The 22,529-nt window shown below is 34.9% G+C and overlaps 2 protein-coding genes across 2 annotated transcripts; both read left to right on the top strand.

Moving 5' to 3' along the window:
* Nucleotides 1-10,779: 10,779 nt before the first annotated feature.
* On the top strand, nt 10,780-12,232 carry LOC111379349. Its single transcript, XM_023002708.1, has 3 exons — nt 10,780-10,966; nt 11,267-11,351; nt 11,927-12,232. Exons 1-3 carry the CDS (start codon nt 10,815-10,817, stop codon nt 12,089-12,091), a joined length of 402 nt encoding a protein of 133 aa, XP_022858476.1. The 5' UTR covers nt 10,780-10,814; the 3' UTR covers nt 12,092-12,232.
* A 1,776-nt stretch (nt 12,233-14,008) lies between these two features.
* On the top strand, nt 14,009-15,320 carry LOC111379346. Its single transcript, XM_023002706.1, has 3 exons — nt 14,009-14,195; nt 14,496-14,580; nt 15,156-15,320. The coding sequence occupies exons 1-3, from the start codon at nt 14,044-14,046 to the stop codon at nt 15,318-15,320; spliced, it is 402 nt and encodes a 133-aa protein (XP_022858474.1). The 5' UTR covers nt 14,009-14,043.
* The last annotated feature ends 7,209 nt before the right edge of the window (nt 15,321-22,529 follow it).

The raw sequence follows: 22,529 nt of genomic DNA, 5'->3' as shown, positions 1-22,529 counted from the left end.
ACATGATCCGTTCGATATGGCCTACAGTCAACCTCCTTGAAGTGTCACGTATGATTACCAATTAATTCTGCCATGTTTGCACCCAAAACTGGATATGCAGGAACAAAGATTTTGCATCAACAGGCGAGAAAACCATAATAATCTTTTAGATTAAGCATGAGGCAACACAAACTATTAAATTAAATCAGAAAAGATACAGAACAAACTTTTAAATCTTTAGTTATCTATGCATGTATAGAAAACTACAAATTTAAGATTTATAACATCATAAAAACGAAAAATAAGATTTATGACTTGATATCTAATTTTCATAAATTGACTTTTGATTGATAGAATTTCCAATTTTCATATGAAATATTTCAATTTATTTGAATGAATTTAGAGAGGTTTATGACAATCATACTGTCAAATATTTTTCACTATAATCTTAATTAATTATTATTCTACTATATTTTGCAAGGTCTTAATTTTATTTGACATAAGTACGACTAAAGAAAGAACTTAATTTAAGCAAAATTTTATAGAAGATTCAAGTGATTTAAGCAATGTTCATCTTAAAAGTAATCTATTACTGATTACTTTAAATTTGGAGTGACAATTTATAATCAATCTATTGTCATGAGGGTGGGAATTTGGAAGCGGAATTATTCAGAAATTAAAAATTTCTTTAATTCAATAAAAAATATCGTCTAAATGTTCATGCGTATGTTATATAAAGAATAAAGGATTCAAATTATTACTTAAATTCGATGACTAATTCTTTAATTTACTCTGAATCACGAACTTTCAACTTTTTAAATCCAAGAACTTGATATTTTAAACATCTAAATCTCTTATGATATTCTCCAAACTCAATAGTACATTTGTGGATGGGCACCTTCTTTTAATTAAACAAAAAATTAATTCTTGAACTGGACAATTGAATAAAATGAATTATTATTATTATTATTATTATTATTTCTCTTCAAATTTGAACACTATGGAATTATGATTGTTGTACAAACCCATAGGATGTTTAATTTCCATTGAATTTGTGTTTATAGAGAGAATAGTTACATTCATTGTACAATAATAATTCTACATTCAAATAAAAGTTTCAATTAAAATCCAAATAGGATTTTCAATTAAAGTTCAAATACAATTAGTTTACATTTAATTACATGTGTAGTCCTAGAACTTAAATTACAATTATAATTAAGTTTACAACATTTATAGTAATTACAATTAAGCCCAAAACTAATATAATTCTCGTAATTAAATTTCAATACTTTCTGGAGATACAAAGGGACTTGATCGGTCATATATTATCCAAGCACCAATAATTAAATCATGTCTAGTTGATCCTAGAACACCTAATCAAATTATTAATCTTTGTTTTTTTACTAAAGGTAAAAGATTGAACTCTCAAAATTTATAAGATCATAAAGTCAGTAAACTCGTAATATTTTCCTCTGACTTGCCGCATATATATTTCATTCTCATTCGAGATCCGATAATTAGGTACGAGAATAAATGACCATTTTACCCTCATAATTATTCTCACTAACTTAAGCATCATTTTCTTCAGCGGTCATGTGAACTAATAATAGATATCGAAATTTAACCGTTGCTAACTCTAATTTTAACCATTCTACAAAAAAATATTTAAGTAGTCACTCTATCCATTTTATAGGATGACGATTCCCGACACAAATTATGTTCCCTACTTCACTCATTCTCAAGTTTCCAACTCATTAAAATATTTGACTAATCCAATTGATCTCACCCATTAACGAATCAAAAAACCATTAAAATCACGAAAAAATATACTTAACACTATCAATAGATATAGATGAAATACACAGCGATCAAATAAAATTTGATTCTCCGCATGATCATGCTATAGAATTAAAACTCGACCTGTGGTTCGTTCAATACACTCTAAGTATACTAATGTCACATTTAATTATTTTTGTGAAAATGACAAATCACAAACTTCAATAGTGAATCGATTAATACTACAATCTTCCAGTACAAGAAACCAACCCTTTTTACATTGATTGTGAACAAATAATTATCATCAAAATATAAGTTGTATCACACTGTACTTATCTACGGAAGTACCCAACTTATATTCTCATAAATTATCATAGGCACTTTAATTCGCATACTCAATAATAAATAAATAAAATCACAATTTATTTATTATAAATTATCATTTTATCCTAGCATAATATATAATATGGCGCACAATCTGAAAAACTTCTACGTGCCCTGCCTTGAGTATATGTGTCTTGCAAATATCCCTCGGAAATCTTAGCCAACAGGCTTTTAGTAAACGAGTGTGCAACTTCATCCCAATAGCAATTTTATTGACAACCACATTTTCTCTGCCATCTCTTTTAATAGATGATATTTTTATTCAATGTGTTTACCCCAAATAACTTTTGGTTCTTTAACATTTGCAATAGTCCTACTATAATCTTAATACAATGTAAAGGACGGTGCAGATATAGGCACCACCTCGATATCCAAAAGGATTTTCTAAGTCGTATAGCCAATTTAGCAACTTCACAAGCTGCCAAATACTTGGCACCCAGGGTGGAATCAGCAATGCATGATTGCTTGATATTTCTCCAAATAATGTCTCACCACATGTGATAGTTTTCATCACTCTGGAAGTTCGAATCATTTTAACCTATCGAAACAAGATCCGACAAGGAGCATATAAATCATTATTCTCCAGAAGCACTAAAATATATGCTTTATCGCCATTCAATATTTTGATTCTAAGATTACACATATCTCGACTCACCACACCAATAGTATGACAAATCTCAAGTCTATTGCACAGTATAACATACGTGAGATTACCTATTGCCAACGCATAAAGTATCCTACTCATATACCTAATCTCTTTAGAAATCTTAGAAAACTGATTCTTAGATAGTTGGATTCGATTTCTAAGGACAAAAACTTGCATAGCAAATCTGACATGTATCTTCTCAACATACGAGACTTGAAACAAAGCTATTTTCTTGTTCTTTCAATCTCTCAAGATCTGAAACCTAGAACATTACTAGCTTCACTAAGTCCTTCATATGAAACTGTTGGGCTAACCACGATTTCATAGATGGTGACACACACATATTATTTTTAATAAGTAGAATATTATCCACATAAGTACTAGAAAAAAATACAATTTTATCTTGTATCTTCTTATAGATACAAGGTTCATTAAAGTTCTGATCAAAATCATATGTCTTAATCACATTGTCGATTCTTTATTTCAAGATATCGACGTCTAATAGATCATTGCATCCATATCATCCGTAGCCTCTTTATATAAAGTCTAATCATCAACTTGTACAATGAAAATCACCAAATTACTCTCCTAACTCAAGTACCTTGAAAATGAATTGATAATCATCCGACTTTGTTCAAGGAGCGATTGATTTTGGATCGTGACTTCATTTGGAACGTAATATTTTCATCAATGCTAACATTACCATTAAGTGACCTCATTACCTCCTCATTACATTCAATGTCTGTTGATTTATTGGCTTAATTTTAGCAAATTATATAGAAGATTCAAGTAATTTAAGATAACGATGTCAGCAGAAAAACTTATCTATTATTGAGCACTTCCAATTTGGCGTGACAATTAAGGATCAATCTATCGTCATGAGTAGATTAAACAATTAAGCTAAAGTTAAATAAATCAATAATAGGTTTTTCGTTTTGTTATAGATCTAAGAATCCTTTATATTAAGCCCATATTTGAACCCCATTTCTTAAAACTCGTTTTCTTTAAATTTATTTTCAACCACACATTTAAGATGATCCACAATTTTTTATTGACTTTTTTAACCATTCTTTTTATAAACTTTTATTAAAATCTACTAAAAATATAATTTTTAACTCAATCAAACAAGGTCTAAGTGCAACATCGCAAAGTCCGAATTCGCTGTGGGTCCTTGTGATTGGGAAGATTCAGGCGACCATATTCGCTGCAGTCTGTCACAGCATGGTCGTAAAGCATAGATAGCAGCCTCGCCGGAGTCGTACATCCAAATATCTGCCGACTATATATTTCTCTCTTCGGGCATCTTGTGCCTTGTACTTCGTCAAAAAATTCCTGAAGTTCCTTTGAAGTTTTGATGGAGAAATTTAATCACGTTATACAAAATCTGCATGCTTCCGTGCTTAAATTGACAGTTGCTTGTTTTTTATTTATTTATTTATTTTAATAACATTCTCATCTTTCTACGTGGGACAATATCCATGCAGAAATTTGATCAAATTTATTACTTACAGTCTGATAGGACAACATCTTTTATTGCCAATGTTTGAATTTAGTTGGTTAAAAATTTCTTCGGATTATTATGTTGTAAAGTCGATGACAAGACAGGCTCGTTAGATCTAAAACTTTAATCAACCATGCCACTAATTTGCTTAGTCAAATTAGTCATCTTTTAGTAAACAAAATTACAGAAAATAATGTTCAAATTAAATACTAACCAAATTGAGTATGTAAATAAATTATCAACGAAATAAGTAGAGAGATTATAGAGGACTTTTTTAAGAGTGTTGTCAATAATAATAATATCAAAAGAAGACAACTAATAGATAGATTGAGATTAAATTGATGCGAAGTGTGCAATTGCAGCTCTTTAAAATGGATTTTGCACCTGCAGAAGTTTCGCAATCAAGATACAATTTATATATATATTTTTTTTAAATTATTATAGCCAATATATTAACCTTGTCCGATAAACTAACTTTGATTGTACAATGGCCAACAGATGTCGTTAGGGGATAGTGTGCACATGGACGTATTTCACAGTATGTAAGTTATAAATAGTGTAGTATATTTATAGGAGAAGATAAACAGAGGGCAATAGAAATATATTGTATTCCCCTTTTTGTGATTAAAAAAATCCCCCTTTTAAATGATACAAGAATTGCTTATTTATAGTAATCAGGCCGACGTGGCCACCGTCGGACTGGATCCACGTGGCCTGATCTGCCGACCCTTAGTATCACATCAACTCTATTCTATATTAATTATTTTGATAGATTTTTGACAAGAGGTCAACCACCCTACAAACCTAGGCTAACATTCTTGACACTCATTAAATGGGCACGTCACATCAGTCAACTCTGAAGACATGCTTGCCTGACCCTCTTCTTGTTGCCAAGGACTTCAGTAGTAAAAGGTAAACCACCTCGGAGATCTTAGTAAAACGACTGCGGCGCTCCATGTGACAACTTCGGATGTTGATCCCTTCTACACCAATTCTTGAATGCTTGCCACCACGTGTATGAATGTGAGGTCTTCACATGGGCCATTCTGTATGATCAGCAACAATAGTCTCCCAAGTCTATGTATGATCATTCATGTGGTACATGGAATTTATAATCTTTGAAAAAAGAAATCCATGTGGTAATGCTAGTCCCCCCAAGTCTAATTTCCTAGCATTGATGTGGAAATTAAAATTTATGGTACAAGGGAGGTGATCTGGGAGATATGAGTTGGCCCCGAAGGTTTTGACGATGCTGCCTACAGGAGTGCAAACTACTTCAGTAATGCTTTACAAGTACTGAACGGAGCATTGGCAATCCTTTGTGGAGTCCATGGAATGTGTTGATGTACTTATAACAATGGTGAGCCAAATGGCGAGGGCATTTGGAACTGCCATCGAGGCCGAGGCCCTCGTTAAAAAGCTCATGAATAAAAATAAATGGTATCTAACTCGGGCCAATGAAGCCGAGGAAGCAGCTAAGAGATCTTCATCCGAAGTGGAGGCTTTAAAGAAGAGCCAGGTCAAAGAGTTAATGAAACTTGCTTCTAAGGAAACTTGCTTCTGCCTTAGCAGAAATTGAAAATTTGAAAAAGGAGGTCCACCTGTCTCAGAGCGAGGTGGCCTCTCTAACGAAGCGAGTGGAGACATCAGATAACCACCAGAGGATTGCTGCTGAGGCCCTGGAGTTGGCCAATAAAGAGAATGCTTCTTTGAAGCAGCAAGTGGAGGAGCTGAACTCCTATATTTCTGGCTTAGTGGAGGAGGTTGAGACGGTGAAGAGAGAGGTCGAACCTGCTGGTATTGAAGCAGAAAAGAGATACATTGCTAATTTCCACCTGACGGAAAAGTACAAAGTTTTGGGGATTACTGGCGGAGGCATGCCTATACTAAGATGGTGGAATGGATTGAGGCAAACCTTCAAGCTATCAATACGTTTGAACTAAGGTCAGAATTTTTGGAGGAGAGAGGTTAGCCACAAACGTCGGCAGAGGGGAGTCAGATTATTGAGATTGAGGATGAAGTCACAGAGGCAAAGGCTGATGTCCACGAAGTGGCACCCAATGCAATAATTTTATTTGCACCTCCCCCCCTATTTAGATAGGAGTTTATTTTTATTTTTTACATGTTACTTTGGCATCCGAGGCTCCCTATATACCATTTTTGTAACGATTAATGGAAATTTTTCCCTTTACGAGTTTGTACGTTTGTACATGTTCACTGACTTCATACTATAACTTCGTCTTATGCAAGTATTTTACTCTTTATTCAGCACTTACGAAGTGTTGGTGGTTCGGTTGTTTAGCTTACTTTGTTATATATCAGGTTGATCGTCGCATAGTGATAATAGCCTCTTTCCATACTTTGTCGATTAATAAAGTGGTCTACTTCAGGACTTAACTTAAAATAATAACATAACTCACAAAGTTAATGCCGAACTCGTTGAATTAATAAACTATTACAAGGTTGCATACAAAGTTTATTGAAAATACTTTCAAAGATGTTCCGCGGTCCATGGATGAGGTTGTACCTTTCCATCCAAGATTTTGATTCTGTAGGTACCAACTCAGACCTCTTCTTCCATGCAATAAGGTCCTTCCTAGTTTGGACCTAGGGTTTTGACCCCAGCCTCCTTTGTGAATAAAAACACTCTTCAAAGGATGAGGTCATTTATTCAGAATGCCTTTTTCTTAACCCTCGAGTTATAGTACCTCGTCATCTTTCTCTGGTAAATGGCCAATTTGGACTAGGATTCATCCCTCCATTCTTCAAGGAAGTCCAGTTCACATTTTCTTAACTCTTCGTTGGAGATTTCATTGAAGTATAGTCTTCTAGGTTTGCTCATCCCACTTCAATTAGACTCATTGCCTCGGCTACATAGGTCATGGAAGAAAAGGTTCGACCAGTGGCGATTTTGCTTGTAGTTCAGATAGCCTACAAGACCTGAGGTAGCTCATCAACCTATACACCTTTTGAGGCATCCAGCTTCCTTTTCAAGGTATATTTGATGGTCTTGTTAACAGCTTCAACTTGTCCATTTGCCTGGGGTGATGTGGGGAAGAAAAATGCTTCTTGATCCTCAGTTCGTCGCATAGGTTTCTGACCTTTTTGTTGTCTAATTGGCACCCATTGTCTGACACAATCAAGTGAGGAATCCTAAACCTGCAGATAATGTTCTTCCACAAGAATTTTGAAATATTTGCTTTGGTTTTCTTGGATAGAGATTCGGTTTCAAACCAATTGGTAAAATAATCAATTGACACAATAGAAAAACAGGTGTGCCTCATCCTTTAGGCATAGGTCCAATCAAATCAACGCCCCACTAGGCGAACGGTCAAGGGCTGATACAACATTGAGCTCCTGGGAAGGTTGTTGTTGGACAGCCGTGAAACATTGGCATTTATCACATCTCTTCACAAATTGTTGGGCGTCCTTTTTCGAGGTCGGCCAATATTATCCTTATCTCAGAACTTTTCGGGCTAGAGCCCATCCTCCAGAATGGTTGCCACACTTTCCTTCATGTATCTCTCTCAGAACATAAGTAGCTTGTTCTCCACCTACACACCGGAGTAGGGGCAAGGAGAAACCTAGTTCGTAAAGTACGCCATCTTGAAAAATAAAGTGTGTAGCCCGTCACCTCAATTTTCGGGCTTCCTCTTTGTTGAAGGACAGGAGTTGGCCTTGTTAAAAGGCAATGATTGGACCATCCATGTGGGGGTATCTTCTACTCACATCACATCTTGTTCCTTAGAAATTGAGGGTTGGGGGCTGAAAAAATTCAATCTATTGCAAATGCCCCATTTTTAATGAATGTATGAGAAAAGTACCATATCCCATACGATATTGAATTACTAGCTCCTTCCCCTGATGAGCGAGCCTATTATCCAAGGTCAGGTTGCATAGCCATTAATGAGTTCATTGGAATTACCTCTCCTATATTGAGGGCTTCCACAGGCAGTTGGGACTATTCCGTTCGCTGCTATGTTTGTTCAGCTCTCCTTTCTAACATATTTCTAGGTGGGGGTTGGCATTTCCTCCCATAGGCTCATTGGGCACTCCCAATCGAGGCCCTTTTGCTGCCTATCCCTAGGCGTCGGATGTCGATCACACCTATTACTAAGTTGTCCTGGGCTTAGTCTGTCAAAAACACTTATTGACCTTCTAGCCGAATTTCCTGGGTTGTATTACGTGGAAAATTGAGGGGGACTTCGGAGTATTGGTTCGAAGAGTAATTTGTTGAGGTATCTACTCCCACTTCTCTCTCCTGGGGGTCATCTTCCCTTGGGTATCACTAATATTCGATTCCCTGGCTATGAACCTCATCGTCTCCTCCATAATAATTTGGGGAGCATATGGTGGGATTGAATATCCTCCTTGGCCTTGCATGCTTCTTAGCAGCTCATGCGTAGCAAGATTCTTCTAAGTAATCTTTCTCATATTCTCAGCCATAGTGGTCAGTGCCTTAGTGAACCTAGCAATCAATCAAGAAGCTCCTCGAGTCCTGCCGCATGAGCCACCTTGTCTACTTAGTTGTTGAAATTGGTGGGGGGATGTTGGGACAGTGTGCGAGGGTTCCCTTTCTTCAAAATGTTCCTTCATTCTTCGAGGAGCAGGTTCTTCTTCGCTAGTACTCATGCTATCTTTCAAATATCTTTTTTAGGTGCATGATTGCTATTTTCAGGGTGTGTACGCTGCACTCCCCTTGCCTTTCCCTAGTGATCCTTTTTTCAAGGATATTTCATTTTGCTCAAAGGTTCTCTTTCTTGACCTTTTCTGAAAAATTAAGATTTCCTTACTTTATCTACAAGATTCTCATAGTTTAGCTGTTCCAAGTTTTCCACAAACGGCGTCAATCTGTTGACCTCATAAAATGGCCAACATGTATCATTAGGAGATATTGTGCACATGAGCGTATTTCACAGTGTGTAAGCTGTAAATAGTATAGTGTATTTATAGAAAAAGATAAACAATCGGCAATAGACATATATAGTATTCCCCCCTTTTGTGATTAAAAAAAACCCCCCCTTTTAAATGATACAAGAATTACTTATAAATATCAGGTCGACGTGGCCACTGTTCGATTGGATCCACGTAGCCTGATCTGCCTACCCTTAGTGTCACATCAACTATATTCCATATTAATTACATTGATAGACTTCTGACAAGAGGTCACCCATCCTACAAACCTAGGTTTACATTCCTGACACTCATTAAATGGGTGCGTCACATCAGTCAACTCTAAAGAAGTACTTGCCCGACCCTCTTTTGGTTGTCAAGGACTTCGGATACTCAAGGAGTTCAGTAGTAAAAGGTAAACCACCGTGGAACATCTTAGTGAAACGACCTCGGCGCTCCATATGACAACTTCGGATATTGATCCCTTCCACAGCAATTCTTAGATGCTTGCCACGTGTATGAATGTGAGGTCTCCACATAGGCCATTCTATATGATCAGCAATACTCTTCTCAATTGAAATTACTTCTAACTTCTCAAAAACTCAAAAAATATTTTTAAATTGGGAGAAAGGAGTACCTAGATATCAATATAGTTGAATTGATTTTGAGTTTAAAAAATGGATTGAATGGTTCAATTTATATAATTTCGAGCATATACTCTGAATTAAAACGTCTTTTGCCTCGGATTGATATGAAAACAGTTTTTAACGACTAAATTGATTTGATCGTTAAAATATTGGTTGTAAAATATCATTTTTTCTATAGTGGGTTACACTGATAGTCGAATGTTATTTTCATGCTTTTCGTTAACTTGGTTGGGTGGAGTGGAGTGGATATACCCGATTTTTGAAAACAAAAATAATTACTACCTTTTTAATAAAATTAAAAATTTAAGGAAAAATTCATATATGCCTTATATATATATATATATATATATATATTATTTAATCTTATACTACTAAAAATCATTATAATCTGAAATTACGAAGACCAATATTACCACGTATGAAACTTTCCTTTCTGTGCCCGTAATTGAAGTAATCAAATACAGAGAGAAACAGATTGGCATTACTATTACAATTTCAAATCGCAGGGCAAAATCATAAGCTGGTCACATGGATATTCAAATTCAAAATGATTTCTCTGGCTCCATTACTATTAAAATTTCAAATCGCAAGGCCAATAATCTTTTTCTCTGTGATTCTTGCTTGAGGAATTTTTTCAATTTACAAGATGTCGATTTCGATTACTGGTTTGGTTATCTTCCAAAAATTTTGAAAGACTGAATACAGGTAATTGTTCCATCACTCTACGTAAACCTAATCTATTGCTATGATGTGTATTATGAATGTTGTATTTCCGTTTGTAAATTCCATTTTTTTCTTTCAATATTTGGTGTTGATTTTGTGTTTAATTGTCCGGTAGCCATCGAATTTTCATGATTTGTTATGTAATCCAGTAATACTGGATTACATAAAATTGACTCAATTCAACATCTCTACTTATAATACTACTAAAATTTTGCATTCTTTATATTTTTCACTCTAGTTTGTTGAAATACCAAATATAATCCGTATGGGGAGTGGGTACTTATATGGCCGTGAGGGCTACAAAGACAATGAGTACCAAGGAAGAAGTCGAGGCTTTGACCAGTATGGGTCAAGAAGTAGAAGCACTGATCGAGATATGGACAGCACATATGAAGATGATGGCAAATATTCTTCTAGGTTTGCCTATATTCTATTTTCATAAAGTAAAACATGTGGTGAATTCTTCATGATACTTTTTCTTTATTTTTACAGTAATTTTTCTCAAAAAATATGTTCTTATTTTGCTGATTTTTATGATTAAGTGGATTACTAGATAATTTCAGAAACATAATGGTTTATGCTTATTTTTTATGAGGTTTAAAAAATTTGAAAAGAACAAAATCATGCATTCTTGCCTCATCGCATAGATCAATTTTGGCAAGGGACGGTTCTAATGCTTAACTAACTTCTACCATATTTCTTTGAAATTTCTGACAGTAATGCACATGAGACATTGACACGGCTTGCGTCGAAACTGGAGAAATTGCTAAGAACGAATGCAAAGCCCTCGTTGAAACTTATGGTAAATATATGAATATTACTCCATGTTTGTAGCTTGAGATTTATTTATAACATGATCCATTGAATTACTTTTTCAATAGTTGCCCGTTATCCTTGATGAATCATTCAACAGATGTACTACTTCCAAATTAGTTGTCAATATTTTTATTAAATATCAAACTAGTGAATTTTTCTACCATGTATAGTTATATTTACATTTAAAAATTATAACCTTTATGCACTGCAATTATAGTACGATAAGTTGGCATAAAGTAATGTACTATCTCTGACTTAAAGATCGTGTGTAGTACGTATTCACATCAAATGATTTCTTGTATCAAGTGTCAGATGAGATGATGCAACATGTTGTTGATTTGACATTGATGACATGCACGCGCTATTATTTCTAGTTGGATGGGATTCTACATCATTAGCTGTAATTGGGAATAGATGCGATCTACTGTACAATTACTTTTCAACGTATCACACGAAAGACTATTATGTGAATTTTTACGCTGGGAATATCATACCACTCGAAGATCATGCACAATGGAAAGTAGATAATTATTGGTTTCGTGACTATATTTTGCCTACTAGATTGAAGAGGCAACAAGGCAAGCCAAAGAAGATGAGGAGAAGATCAAGGTGGAATTTTTACAATCAACTAGTTCTGGAAGATATGAAACTATGGGACACAATATGAGAATGTGTAAGCAATCTCAGCCACTTAACGATGTACAGAAGCGAAAAACGATGATCTAATGACTAAATGATGATGCAAAACTCATTTACCATGTCATCACGCATTCGCTAGAGACTATTAATTTAGGTTGCTAAATGTCTATGCTTAACATTCTATGTTGTGTAATCGATTATATTATAAATTGGATGATTCTCGTGCATTTATATTATTTTACCAGAGAGTATGTTATATAGAAATGTTACTGTACTAATGCACAGTACACAGATTGTTGTTAATCAATTGCTATTCTATCTGTAAATGCTATATTGTGTATAGTTATTACTTTTTGATCAAAATGATGAGAATTAGTCTACACGTACAACCTCTTCCTACCGAATTTGTTACATTATGCTGACGTGGCTGAAATTAAGCTGTAAATAGTATAGTGTATTTATAGAAAAAGATAAACAATCGGCAATAGACATATATAGTATTCCCCCCTTTTGTGATTAAAAAAAACCCCCCCTTTTAAATGATACAAGAATTACTTATAAATATCAGGTCGACGTGGCCACTGTTCGATTGGATCCACGTAGCCTGATCTGCCTACCCTTAGTGTCACATCAACTATATTCCATATTAATTACATTGATAGACTTTTGACAAGAGGTCACCCATCCTACAAACCTAGGTTTACATTCCTGACACTCATTAAATGGGTGCGTCACATCAGTCAACTCTAAAGAAGTACTTGCCCGACCCTCTTTTGGTTGTCAAGGACTTCGGATACTCAAGGAGTTCAGTAGTAAAAGGTAAACCACCGTGGAAGATCTTAGTGAAACGACCTCGGCGCTCCATATGACAACTTCGGATATTGATCCCTTCCACAGCAATTCTTAGATGCTTGCCACGTGTATGAATGTGAGGTCTCCACATAGGCCATTCTATATGATCAGCAATACTCTTCTCAATTGAAATTACTTCTAACTTCTCAAAAACTCAAAAAATATTTTTAAATTGGGAGAAAGGAGTACCTAGATATCAATATAGTTGAATTGATTTTGAGTTTAAAAAATGGATTGAATGGTTCAATTTATATAATTTCGAGCATATACTCTGAATTAAAACGTCTTTTGCCTCGGATTGATATGAAAACAGTTTTTAACGACTAAATTGATTTGATCGTTAAAATATTGGTTGTAAAATATCATTTTTTCTATAGTGGGTTACACTGATAGTCGAATGTTATTTTCATGCTTTTCGTTAACTTGGTTGGGTGGAGTGGAGTGGATATACCCGATTTTTGAAAACAAAAATAATTACTACCTTTTTAATAAAATTAAAAATTTAAGGAAAAATTCATATATGCCTTATATATATATATATATATATATATATTATTTAATCTTATACTACTAAAAATCATTATAATCTGAAATTACGAAGACCAATATTACCACGTATGAAACTTTCCTTTCTGTGCCCGTAATTGAAGTAATCAAATACAGAGAGAAACAGATTGGCATTACTATTACAATTTCAAATCGCAGGGCAAAATCATAAGCTGGTCACATGGATATTCAAATTCAAAATGATTTCTCTGGCTCCATTACTATTAAAATTTCAAATCGCAAGGCCAATAATCTTTTTCTCTGTGATTCTTGCTTGAGGAATTTTTTCAATTTACAAGATGTCGATTTCGATTACTGGTTTGGTTATCTTCCAAAAATTTTGAAAGACTGAATACAGGTAATTGTTCCATCACTCTACGTAAACCTAATCTATTGCTATGATGTGTATTATGAATGTTGTATTTCCGTTTGTAAATTCCATTTTTTTCTTTCAATATTTGGTGTTGATTTTGTGTTTAATTGTCCGGTAGCCATCGAATTTTCATGATTTGTTATGTAATCCAGTAATACTGGATTACATAAAATTGACTCAATTCAACATCTCTACTTATAATACTACTAAAATTTTGCATTCTTTATATTTTTCACTCTAGTTTGTTGAAATACCAAATATAATCCGTATGGGGAGTGGGTACTTATATGGCCGTGAGGGCTACAAAGACAATGAGTACCAAGGAAGAAGTCGAGGCTTTGACCAGTATGGGTCAAGAAGTAGAAGCACTGATCGAGATATGGACAGCACATATGAAGATGATGGCAAATATTCTTCTAGGTTTGCCTATATTCTATTTTCATAAAGTAAAACATGTGGTGAATTCTTCATGATACTTTTTCTTTATTTTTACAGTAATTTTTCTCAAAAAATATGTTCTTATTTTGCTGATTTTTATGATTAAGTGGATTACTAGATAATTTCATAAACATAATGGTTTATGCTTATTTTTTATGAGGTTTAAAAAATTTGAAAAGAACAAAATCATGCATTCTTGCCTCATCGCATAGATCAATTTTGGCAAGGGACGGTTCTAATGCTTAACTAACTTCTACCATATTTCTTTGAAATTTCTGACAGTAATGCACATGAGACATTGACACGGCTTGCGTCGAAACTGGAGAAATTGCTAAGAACGAATGCAAAGCCCTCGTTGAAACTTATGGTAAATATATGAATATTACTCCATGTTTGTAGCTTGAGATTTATTTATAACATGATCCATTGAATTACTTTTTCAATAGTTGCCCGTTATCCTTGATGAATCATTCAACAGATGTACTACTTCCAAATTAGTTGTCAATATTTTTATTAAATATCAAACTAGTGAATTTTTCTACCATGTATAGTTATATTTACATTTAAAAATTATAACCTTTATGCACTGCAATTATAGTACGATAAGTTGGCATAAAGTAATGTACTATCTCTGACTTAAAGATCGTGTGTAGTACGTATTCACATCAAATGATTTCTTGTATCAAGTGTCAGATGAGATGATGCAACATGTTGTTGATTTGACATTGATGACATGCACGCGCTATTATTTCTAGTTGGATGGGATTCTACATCATTAGCTGTAATTGGGAATAGATGCGATCTACTGTACAATTACTTTTCAACGTATCACACGAAAGACTATTATGTGAATTTTTACGCTGGGAATATCATACCACTCGAAGATCATGCACAATGGAAAGTAGATAATTATTGGTTTCGTGACTATATTTTGCCTACTAGATTGAAGAGGCAACAAGGCAAGCCAAAGAAGATGAGGAGAAGATCAAGGTGGAATTTTTACAATCAACTAGTTCTGGAAGATATGAAACTATGGGACACAATATGAGAATGTGTAAGCAATCTCAGCCAATTAACGATGTACAGAAGCGAAAAACGATGATCTAATGACTAAATGATGATGCAAAACTCATTTACCATGTCATCACGCATTCGCTAGAGACTATTAATTTAGGTTGCTAAATGTCTATGCTTAACATTCTATGTTGTGTAATCGATTATATTATAAATTGGATGATTCTCGTGCATTTATATTATTTTACCAGAGAGTATGTTATACAGAAATGTTACTGTACTAATGCACAGTACACAGATTGTTGTTAATCAATTGCTATTCTATCTGTAAATGCTATATTGTGTATAGTTATTACTTTTTGATCAAAATGATGAGAATTAGTCTACACGTACAACCTCTTCCTACCGAATTTGTTACATTATGCTGACGTGGCTGAAATGGAAAAAAAAGAACACGTTGTCGGACAAATGAATTTCCCCGCCATTTAACATTTGCGAGACATTTTTCCCCAAATCGTACTTTTTCCCAAATCCTTCACCGCTGCCGACAAATGGAACGACGGGAAAATCGACGACAGCACTGACATGGACATCGGAGACATACGATGACGAATGATGCGTTATTGTTCCCATCATTTGCGGTGGACCCTAAAGCCAGCTATAATGGAGATGAAGTCAAAATGGAAGTCAGCAACTCCAACGGTGACCACTCCAACGATGGCAACAACACAGGTAACTGATTAAAGATGTTGTTTGCACATTTCTCAAAAGGTAGCAGATTATGTTTTTCCCAAAAATCCCCTATGAATTAGAGTAGCAAAGGGCTAATTAATTTTTTTGTTTGCATTTGTTAGTTTTTGCCATGAATTAGAGTAGCAAATGGCTCATTAATTTTTCTGTTTGCATTTGTTAGTTTTTACTATGAAAGAATGTTCAGCTCACTTGAAAGAAAACTCGTTCAGCATTTTTGTGAAGTATTCAGAGTAATAATACTCAATTAAGGACCTCAAAAGGTACTTTTAATAAGCAGGAGCTGAATGTGCTCTTACACCATTCATCCTCTAAAGTATTAACCTTTCATTAACCTTTTAATAAGCAGGAACTAAAAAGAACGGGCTCTTACAATACTTCTTGCATTGATCAGCATTTTTCATTAAGAAAATTATCATAATTTTATCTCCATGGATCAAGAAGTAAAGAAAAATGCTATCAAGTCTTTTTTGAAGTTTCCATGCATCATAGATATTAAAATAATTGAATAATTGAAATATTTAAGCAGAGAAAATGGCCACCAAATGTTTATTAAGAACTATGTACATTTGTCTCAGCTATGAGAATTGATTTTGTTTTTCGTTTGTAAATGCAGGATATCTAGAAATTCTAGATTCCGAAGATGACAGTCCGAAGGATAACAACTTTTAGGAAGAGACTGAGATTATCCTGCCTTATGTTGGAATGAAATTTAACGATGAAAATGAGGTATTTGAATTTTACAAGAACTGTGCATTCCTAATCGGTTTTCCCATTAGAATAAGGAAGTCAAAGAGAGGTGACGACGGGGTTGTCCGTTACGTAACTTTTACGTGCAGCCGAGAAGGCTGTTGAACTAGTGGTAAGCCTCAACCAACCATCCAAACTGGGTGTAAAGCGAGACTGACAGTATGTTCTAAACTAAATGGAAAGTGGCGTATTAACACTCTCCACCTAGAGCACAATCACAAAACAAGCCCATCAAAATCAAGGTTGTATTGTTGCAATCGCGAGATTAGCGTACGTGTGAAATGACAGCTCAAAATAAATGATATTGCTAGTATACCGTAGCACAAGAGTTTTAACTCAGCAGTAGTTAAGGCTGGTGGTTATAGCAATATAACATGTGTCGAGAAATTTCATTGATAAGGTTCATCGATTATGACTTGATGAAGGAGATATTGTTGCTATACATGCGTATTTCTCGAAGATGCAAACAACCAGTCCTAGTTTCTAATTTAGTATAGACTTGGATGTTGATGCCCGTCTGAAGAACATTTTTTGGGCTGATAATAGGTGTAGAGAAGCATGTAAGGAGTTCGAGGAAGTAGTGGCATTTGACACCACATATTTGACTAACAAGTATGATACGCCATTCGCTCCATTTACTGGGGTGACACATCATGGGCAGCCAACTCTCCTTGAATGTGGATTGGTTTCGAATGAAGATACAACGACCTTCGTATGGCTTTTTAGGACATGGCTGGAATGTATGCATGGTATAGCTCCAAGTGGAATTATTACGTATCAAGATCGAGCTATGCAGAATGCAGTTGAAATTGCCTTTTCGAATACAAAGCACAGATGGTGTTTGTGGCACATTTTAAAGAAGTTCCCAGAGAAATTTGGCAACCATAGACACAAAGCTTCTATTCTTTCCACAGTTCACAATTGGTATACGATGTACAGGGATGTGAGGAGTTCGAGCAAGGTTGGTATACACCGTCTAATTAACACCTTTTTTTTTTGTTTTCTCCTCATCATCTAGATCTCGTTTCTCTTTGTGAGGAATTATATTGAGATAAATCTCCAATTGGTCATTTTCGTCGGCTACATTAACGCATTTTTGGAACACACTTGACAAGTCCATAGTTGGTTCGCTGAACTTATATGATCCTGAAGAAGAGCAATTTGATTTACCTTCGTAATGCACTAGTTCATCGTCATATGGCACAACATCAAACTCTGGAATATAAAACAGTTGAATACAACATTATTTTCAATTGAACACGACATTATTTTCAAGATCTCGAGTTCTAAAGAAGAATCATTCAATGAGCCGGCATTTCCCTATACAAATTATTTTCAAACAAATCAGTTGTCTTTTGATTCTATGAGCATTGAAAAAAATTGATATAGAATATATATCAACAATTGAATAACTGAGAACTAAGAAGACAATATAAAATTGGTAGACAAAATGCAAATCATTTCAGGAAAAAGTTAATGAGAGAGAGACCGTAGTACTTGTTCTTGATTAAGGCAAAAAATGCATATAGAATATATATCAACACTACGACATATAGTAGCTTATAGATGTTTGGAAATATCACATACCGTACAATTGATTTCGAGAATTTCAGACACTGACGGTTTGGAAAAGTTGAGACCGTAGCACCGACAGTTTGCAGAGACGGCAGCATCGGTAGTTTCGAAACTTTTAGATGGTAGCACCGACGGGGTTTGGAAATTTTTAGATTCAGATGTTTATGTTCAGATAATGAGAGAGATACACACCGTCAGTTTGAGAAACAATAGTGATAAATATGAGTGGTTGGGTTGAGTGGTTAGGTGAATAATAAATGATGGGAGAGAAAGAAGTGGGTCTGGTGGATAATAATGATGGGAGAAAAACAAAGTGGGTATGACCGTTTGACCCCTTTTTTTGAATTCAAAATATCGCCACGTGTTCATACTGTAAAAATTCTGGCATGGCTGATGTACATATAGAATTTTCCAAATGATGAATTTCTTGACATAGTAAAGTTTTATTTGGCTTGCTGGAACCAATAAATCCAATTAGAATGACTCATATTCCTTCAAGCAAATTATGGGGTTACACATTTCTTTGAATTTGATGGTCACATTAGAATTCACATGGATACAATATTGGTTTACTTATTAAACAAGGACGGTTAGGTGCATGTTCGAGTATTTCAATAGTAGTATAGTGATTTATGGAAAGTAGTGTTGGTTGTGGTGGCACGGAAGGAGCTGGAGCTGGCTCATGGTCGAGGCCATGGCAGTTTTTGTGCAATTGTGATTTGGAGTCCAATCAAAATCCCTTGCAAAAAATGATTTGAGCGATACATGGGTAGAGAGAGCAAACTACATATGTAAAATACTATCAAATGCAATGAGTAGCCATGAAAATTTTTCAAAAAAATTGCCTTATTAAAATCAGGTTTCTCGGAGCAATGCAACCAGACATTTGAATAATGACATTTGATGCATAACAACATGCTTTTACACAATCTTCAATGGGATTCTCTTGAACCGAGATAGAAATCCTCAAAGAAGGCGTCCCCCAGAACAAAAGTAAATGCAAAGTAATCAGATTCAGTCAAATCAATTAGGTACAAATGCTAAGATTTGAGACGAGATAACACCAGTAGCTCATCGAATGAGAAGCGTGAGTATGATGAAATCTCTAAGTCTATTCCTTCATTCAAACAATAAAGCTACTAGAATGAACCTTTCCATTCTAGGAAAAATTCTTTGAACCATATACACTTTTCATGAATGTGTGATTAGTTCTGAGAAAAAACTAACATAATTCAATATTTGGGATACTCTACAACATTTGTATTAACGAGTTTCTCCTGTGGCAATCGAATTACAGGGAACAACTTTACTTTTCCATCCTCTGTAATATCAAGATATATACCCTGAGTAATAACTGTAACTCTTTTGTGTGTTCCAAATGCCTTTGGCCACTGAGAGATTTTCAAAGCTATTTCCTCAACATTTGCAGTCTAGTCATTAACAGCTACCAATTGTTAATTACATTACAAAGTAATGTGTCATTTTTTGTTTCTATAATCACCAATAAGACTTTGTGAAGCCGGCCTGTTTTATTTAGAACTTGGAATGGTGTATGTACCTTTCTCTCTTGTGTTTTATATAACACACAACAAAATCACATGATGCCAAGATTGCAATTCGGCTATATGATTTTTTTGAATAAAAAAGGTTTTGACACAGATTGAGATACGATTTGTAAATAGCACATTCAAGATCATTGTGTTTCGAATCTTGACTTTTGGGCAAACTATGGCAATGGTGACGGGAAGATTGGGGATTGTTGGGGCAAGATTTAGGGGGTGTGAGATGTGGCATCTTTGGTGGAATAATTTTAGCTTGTAAAATGTGTAAATTATGGGATTGATTGGATATTTTGCATTTTTTGCTTATACTTCATATTTTGTAGTATATTTGGAAAAAAATAAATATTGTATTTTAAAAAAGAATCCTTAATATAATTAGTGTAGCTGGTGAAATTCCACAAAATATAAAAATAGGATTTGATGTAATTTTCCTTTGTGGAAATTACATAAAATCATAGTTTAACTATTCATAGTTCCCAAATTAGAGTGGAAGTTTAAAATTTCAGTAATCAGATTTTTTTTCATTTATTAATTATTTTAAAATTATTTAATAACTATTTTCCGTAAATTCACGTCTTTAAAATTTTGGAAACTCTATATTCATTAAAACCTCCCAACACATCCTTTCCATAAAATCCACGTTCCCTCACGTATCCATATTTTACGATTACCACCGTCGTTCATCCAAGCCATATTCTGTCATTCACCCCTGTTCATTCTCCAACGATTCCCTGTCGACCTTCATCCACTTTCGTGTTTATGTATATTTTATAGGTTCCTTCCAAAAAAAAAAAAGGTGGTCACAGTTGAACCACAATCTTCTAAAATTTCAAGAATGACTCGTTTAAGGAGTGATAAACGAAGGGAGAAAATTGGACTCCGTGAGTCAGGAAGAAGAGGTAAAAGGAAGGTTGATGAAGTGCAGAAGGATCCATCCTCTAAAAGGCACAAATCCGAACTATCGGTCACAAAATCGCCCGCGAAGAAGGTGTGTTTTCAATTTTTCAATTGTTCATTTATTTCGAGCATACCTATGTACATTTTAATCGATGGGTAATGTCTATGGATGAAGTATTTTGAATTTGTGAGGTATATTTCATTGATTTTGTTGTGTGTATTTGTAATCGAAATACTGAAATCTAGAAAGGGTTTTTAATGCTGTCTTCAAAAGTGTTGTTCATTTGTGAATTATGGAACGATATTGTGTCGTTTTCTATGTGTGTTGTTGATTTCTAATCTGTTGGAAGGGACTTGCGACCTATATGTTGATGTTGTGTCTACCTGGATTCTTATCTGTGACCAACTAATGCGTTTTATTGTGACCGATGTTGCAGGCCTAGAGATATACTATACCCGAGAAGAGTTGGTTTTCGGGTAAAATTACAATTACCCAGGTGAAAGGTGTGCTGTCAAATTTCAAAAACAATCTCAATGAAGCCCAATGTTGAATCCTTCAGAATTTGTGTTTCTCCCACTTCTTGGAATGCGAGGAAATTATTGTCCAATCTTAGCTGATACGCTACTTTCTGTTGGGGCAGGTGCAACAACCTAATGACAGTGAGATGTGGTTCAACATAGCTGGAAGATTTGTAAGGTTCTCAATTTTAGAGTTTTGTTTAGTAACTGGGCTGAGAAACGTTAGCGATGCTGATACAAGTAGGATGGATAAGACTCCATCACATTTGAAAATTTTGTATTTTCCAACATTGAAAAATGTTACTCATGAAGATGTCAAAGAAGCATTTCTTGGTGCGACTGACATTCCGGATGAGGATGTTTGATGCATTGTATTTCATAACGTCTTATCTATATTCGAGAGACTAAAAGAAGACTATGGATCACTTCTTGTTTGTACTAGTTGAAGATTTTAATGCGATGAGTGTGTTTCCATGGGGTGAGTCACTGTTTAACAGGCTAGTAAGTTCATTGAAGGAGGGGTTGAGTAAGAGAACAACACATTATAGACTCGAAAGCTTGCTCATAGCCTTTCAAGTGTGGATTTACGAGACAATTCCCAGTCTCGATGGATACACAGCGAGAAGGATATCCAAAGCGTACCCCCGTATAATGAACTGAGCGACTAATGATCACCCTTCGACTGCGAAGCTCGAGGGGCCTGAATACTTCTCCAATCCAGATGTAGGTGACCACTAATGCAGCACTATTGTTTTTGAAATATGTGGAGTTGCACATTTTGTCATGTTCTAGATCATATTACTTAGGTCACAAATAAATTTCGACGAATTGAGTAATTATTTCAAAGGATAGGTATCTAATCTCCAATCGGAGAATCGGTTGCTAGGCAACAGTTTTAGGCTATGCAGTCACATGTATCATCTTTGAAGTCTGATTAGCAAAAAAAAATTGAAGCTTGTTGTTCGCATGCAAGGTGAAATCCATACCAACATGTTGGATATCAAATTGCACATGCAGTGTATGTCCAATTCCATGACTGCATTGATATCTAGTTCAATGGAAGAAATTATGAACAAATTCAGAGAAAACTAAAGATCACAAGCTGTTGAAGGATCTGGACTAAGATGCGAAGCCAGTATCCCATCTGTGACTGCCTCTTATTTGGCTGTTACCACAAACTGTTTGACATACACTTCTCATCAAATGCATTTTTTGTGCTGATTTTCAGGCTGCAAACGTCGAAAAAAGT

Source organism: Olea europaea, unplaced genomic scaffold (genome assembly GCF_002742605.1).
Source record: "Olea europaea var. sylvestris unplaced genomic scaffold, O_europaea_v1 scaffold1973, whole genome shotgun sequence".
Classification (NCBI taxonomy): Eukaryota; Viridiplantae; Streptophyta; class Magnoliopsida; order Lamiales; family Oleaceae; genus Olea; species Olea europaea.
Note: the sequence above shows the minus strand (reverse complement) of the source record. Positions and strands in the feature narration are given on the sequence as shown.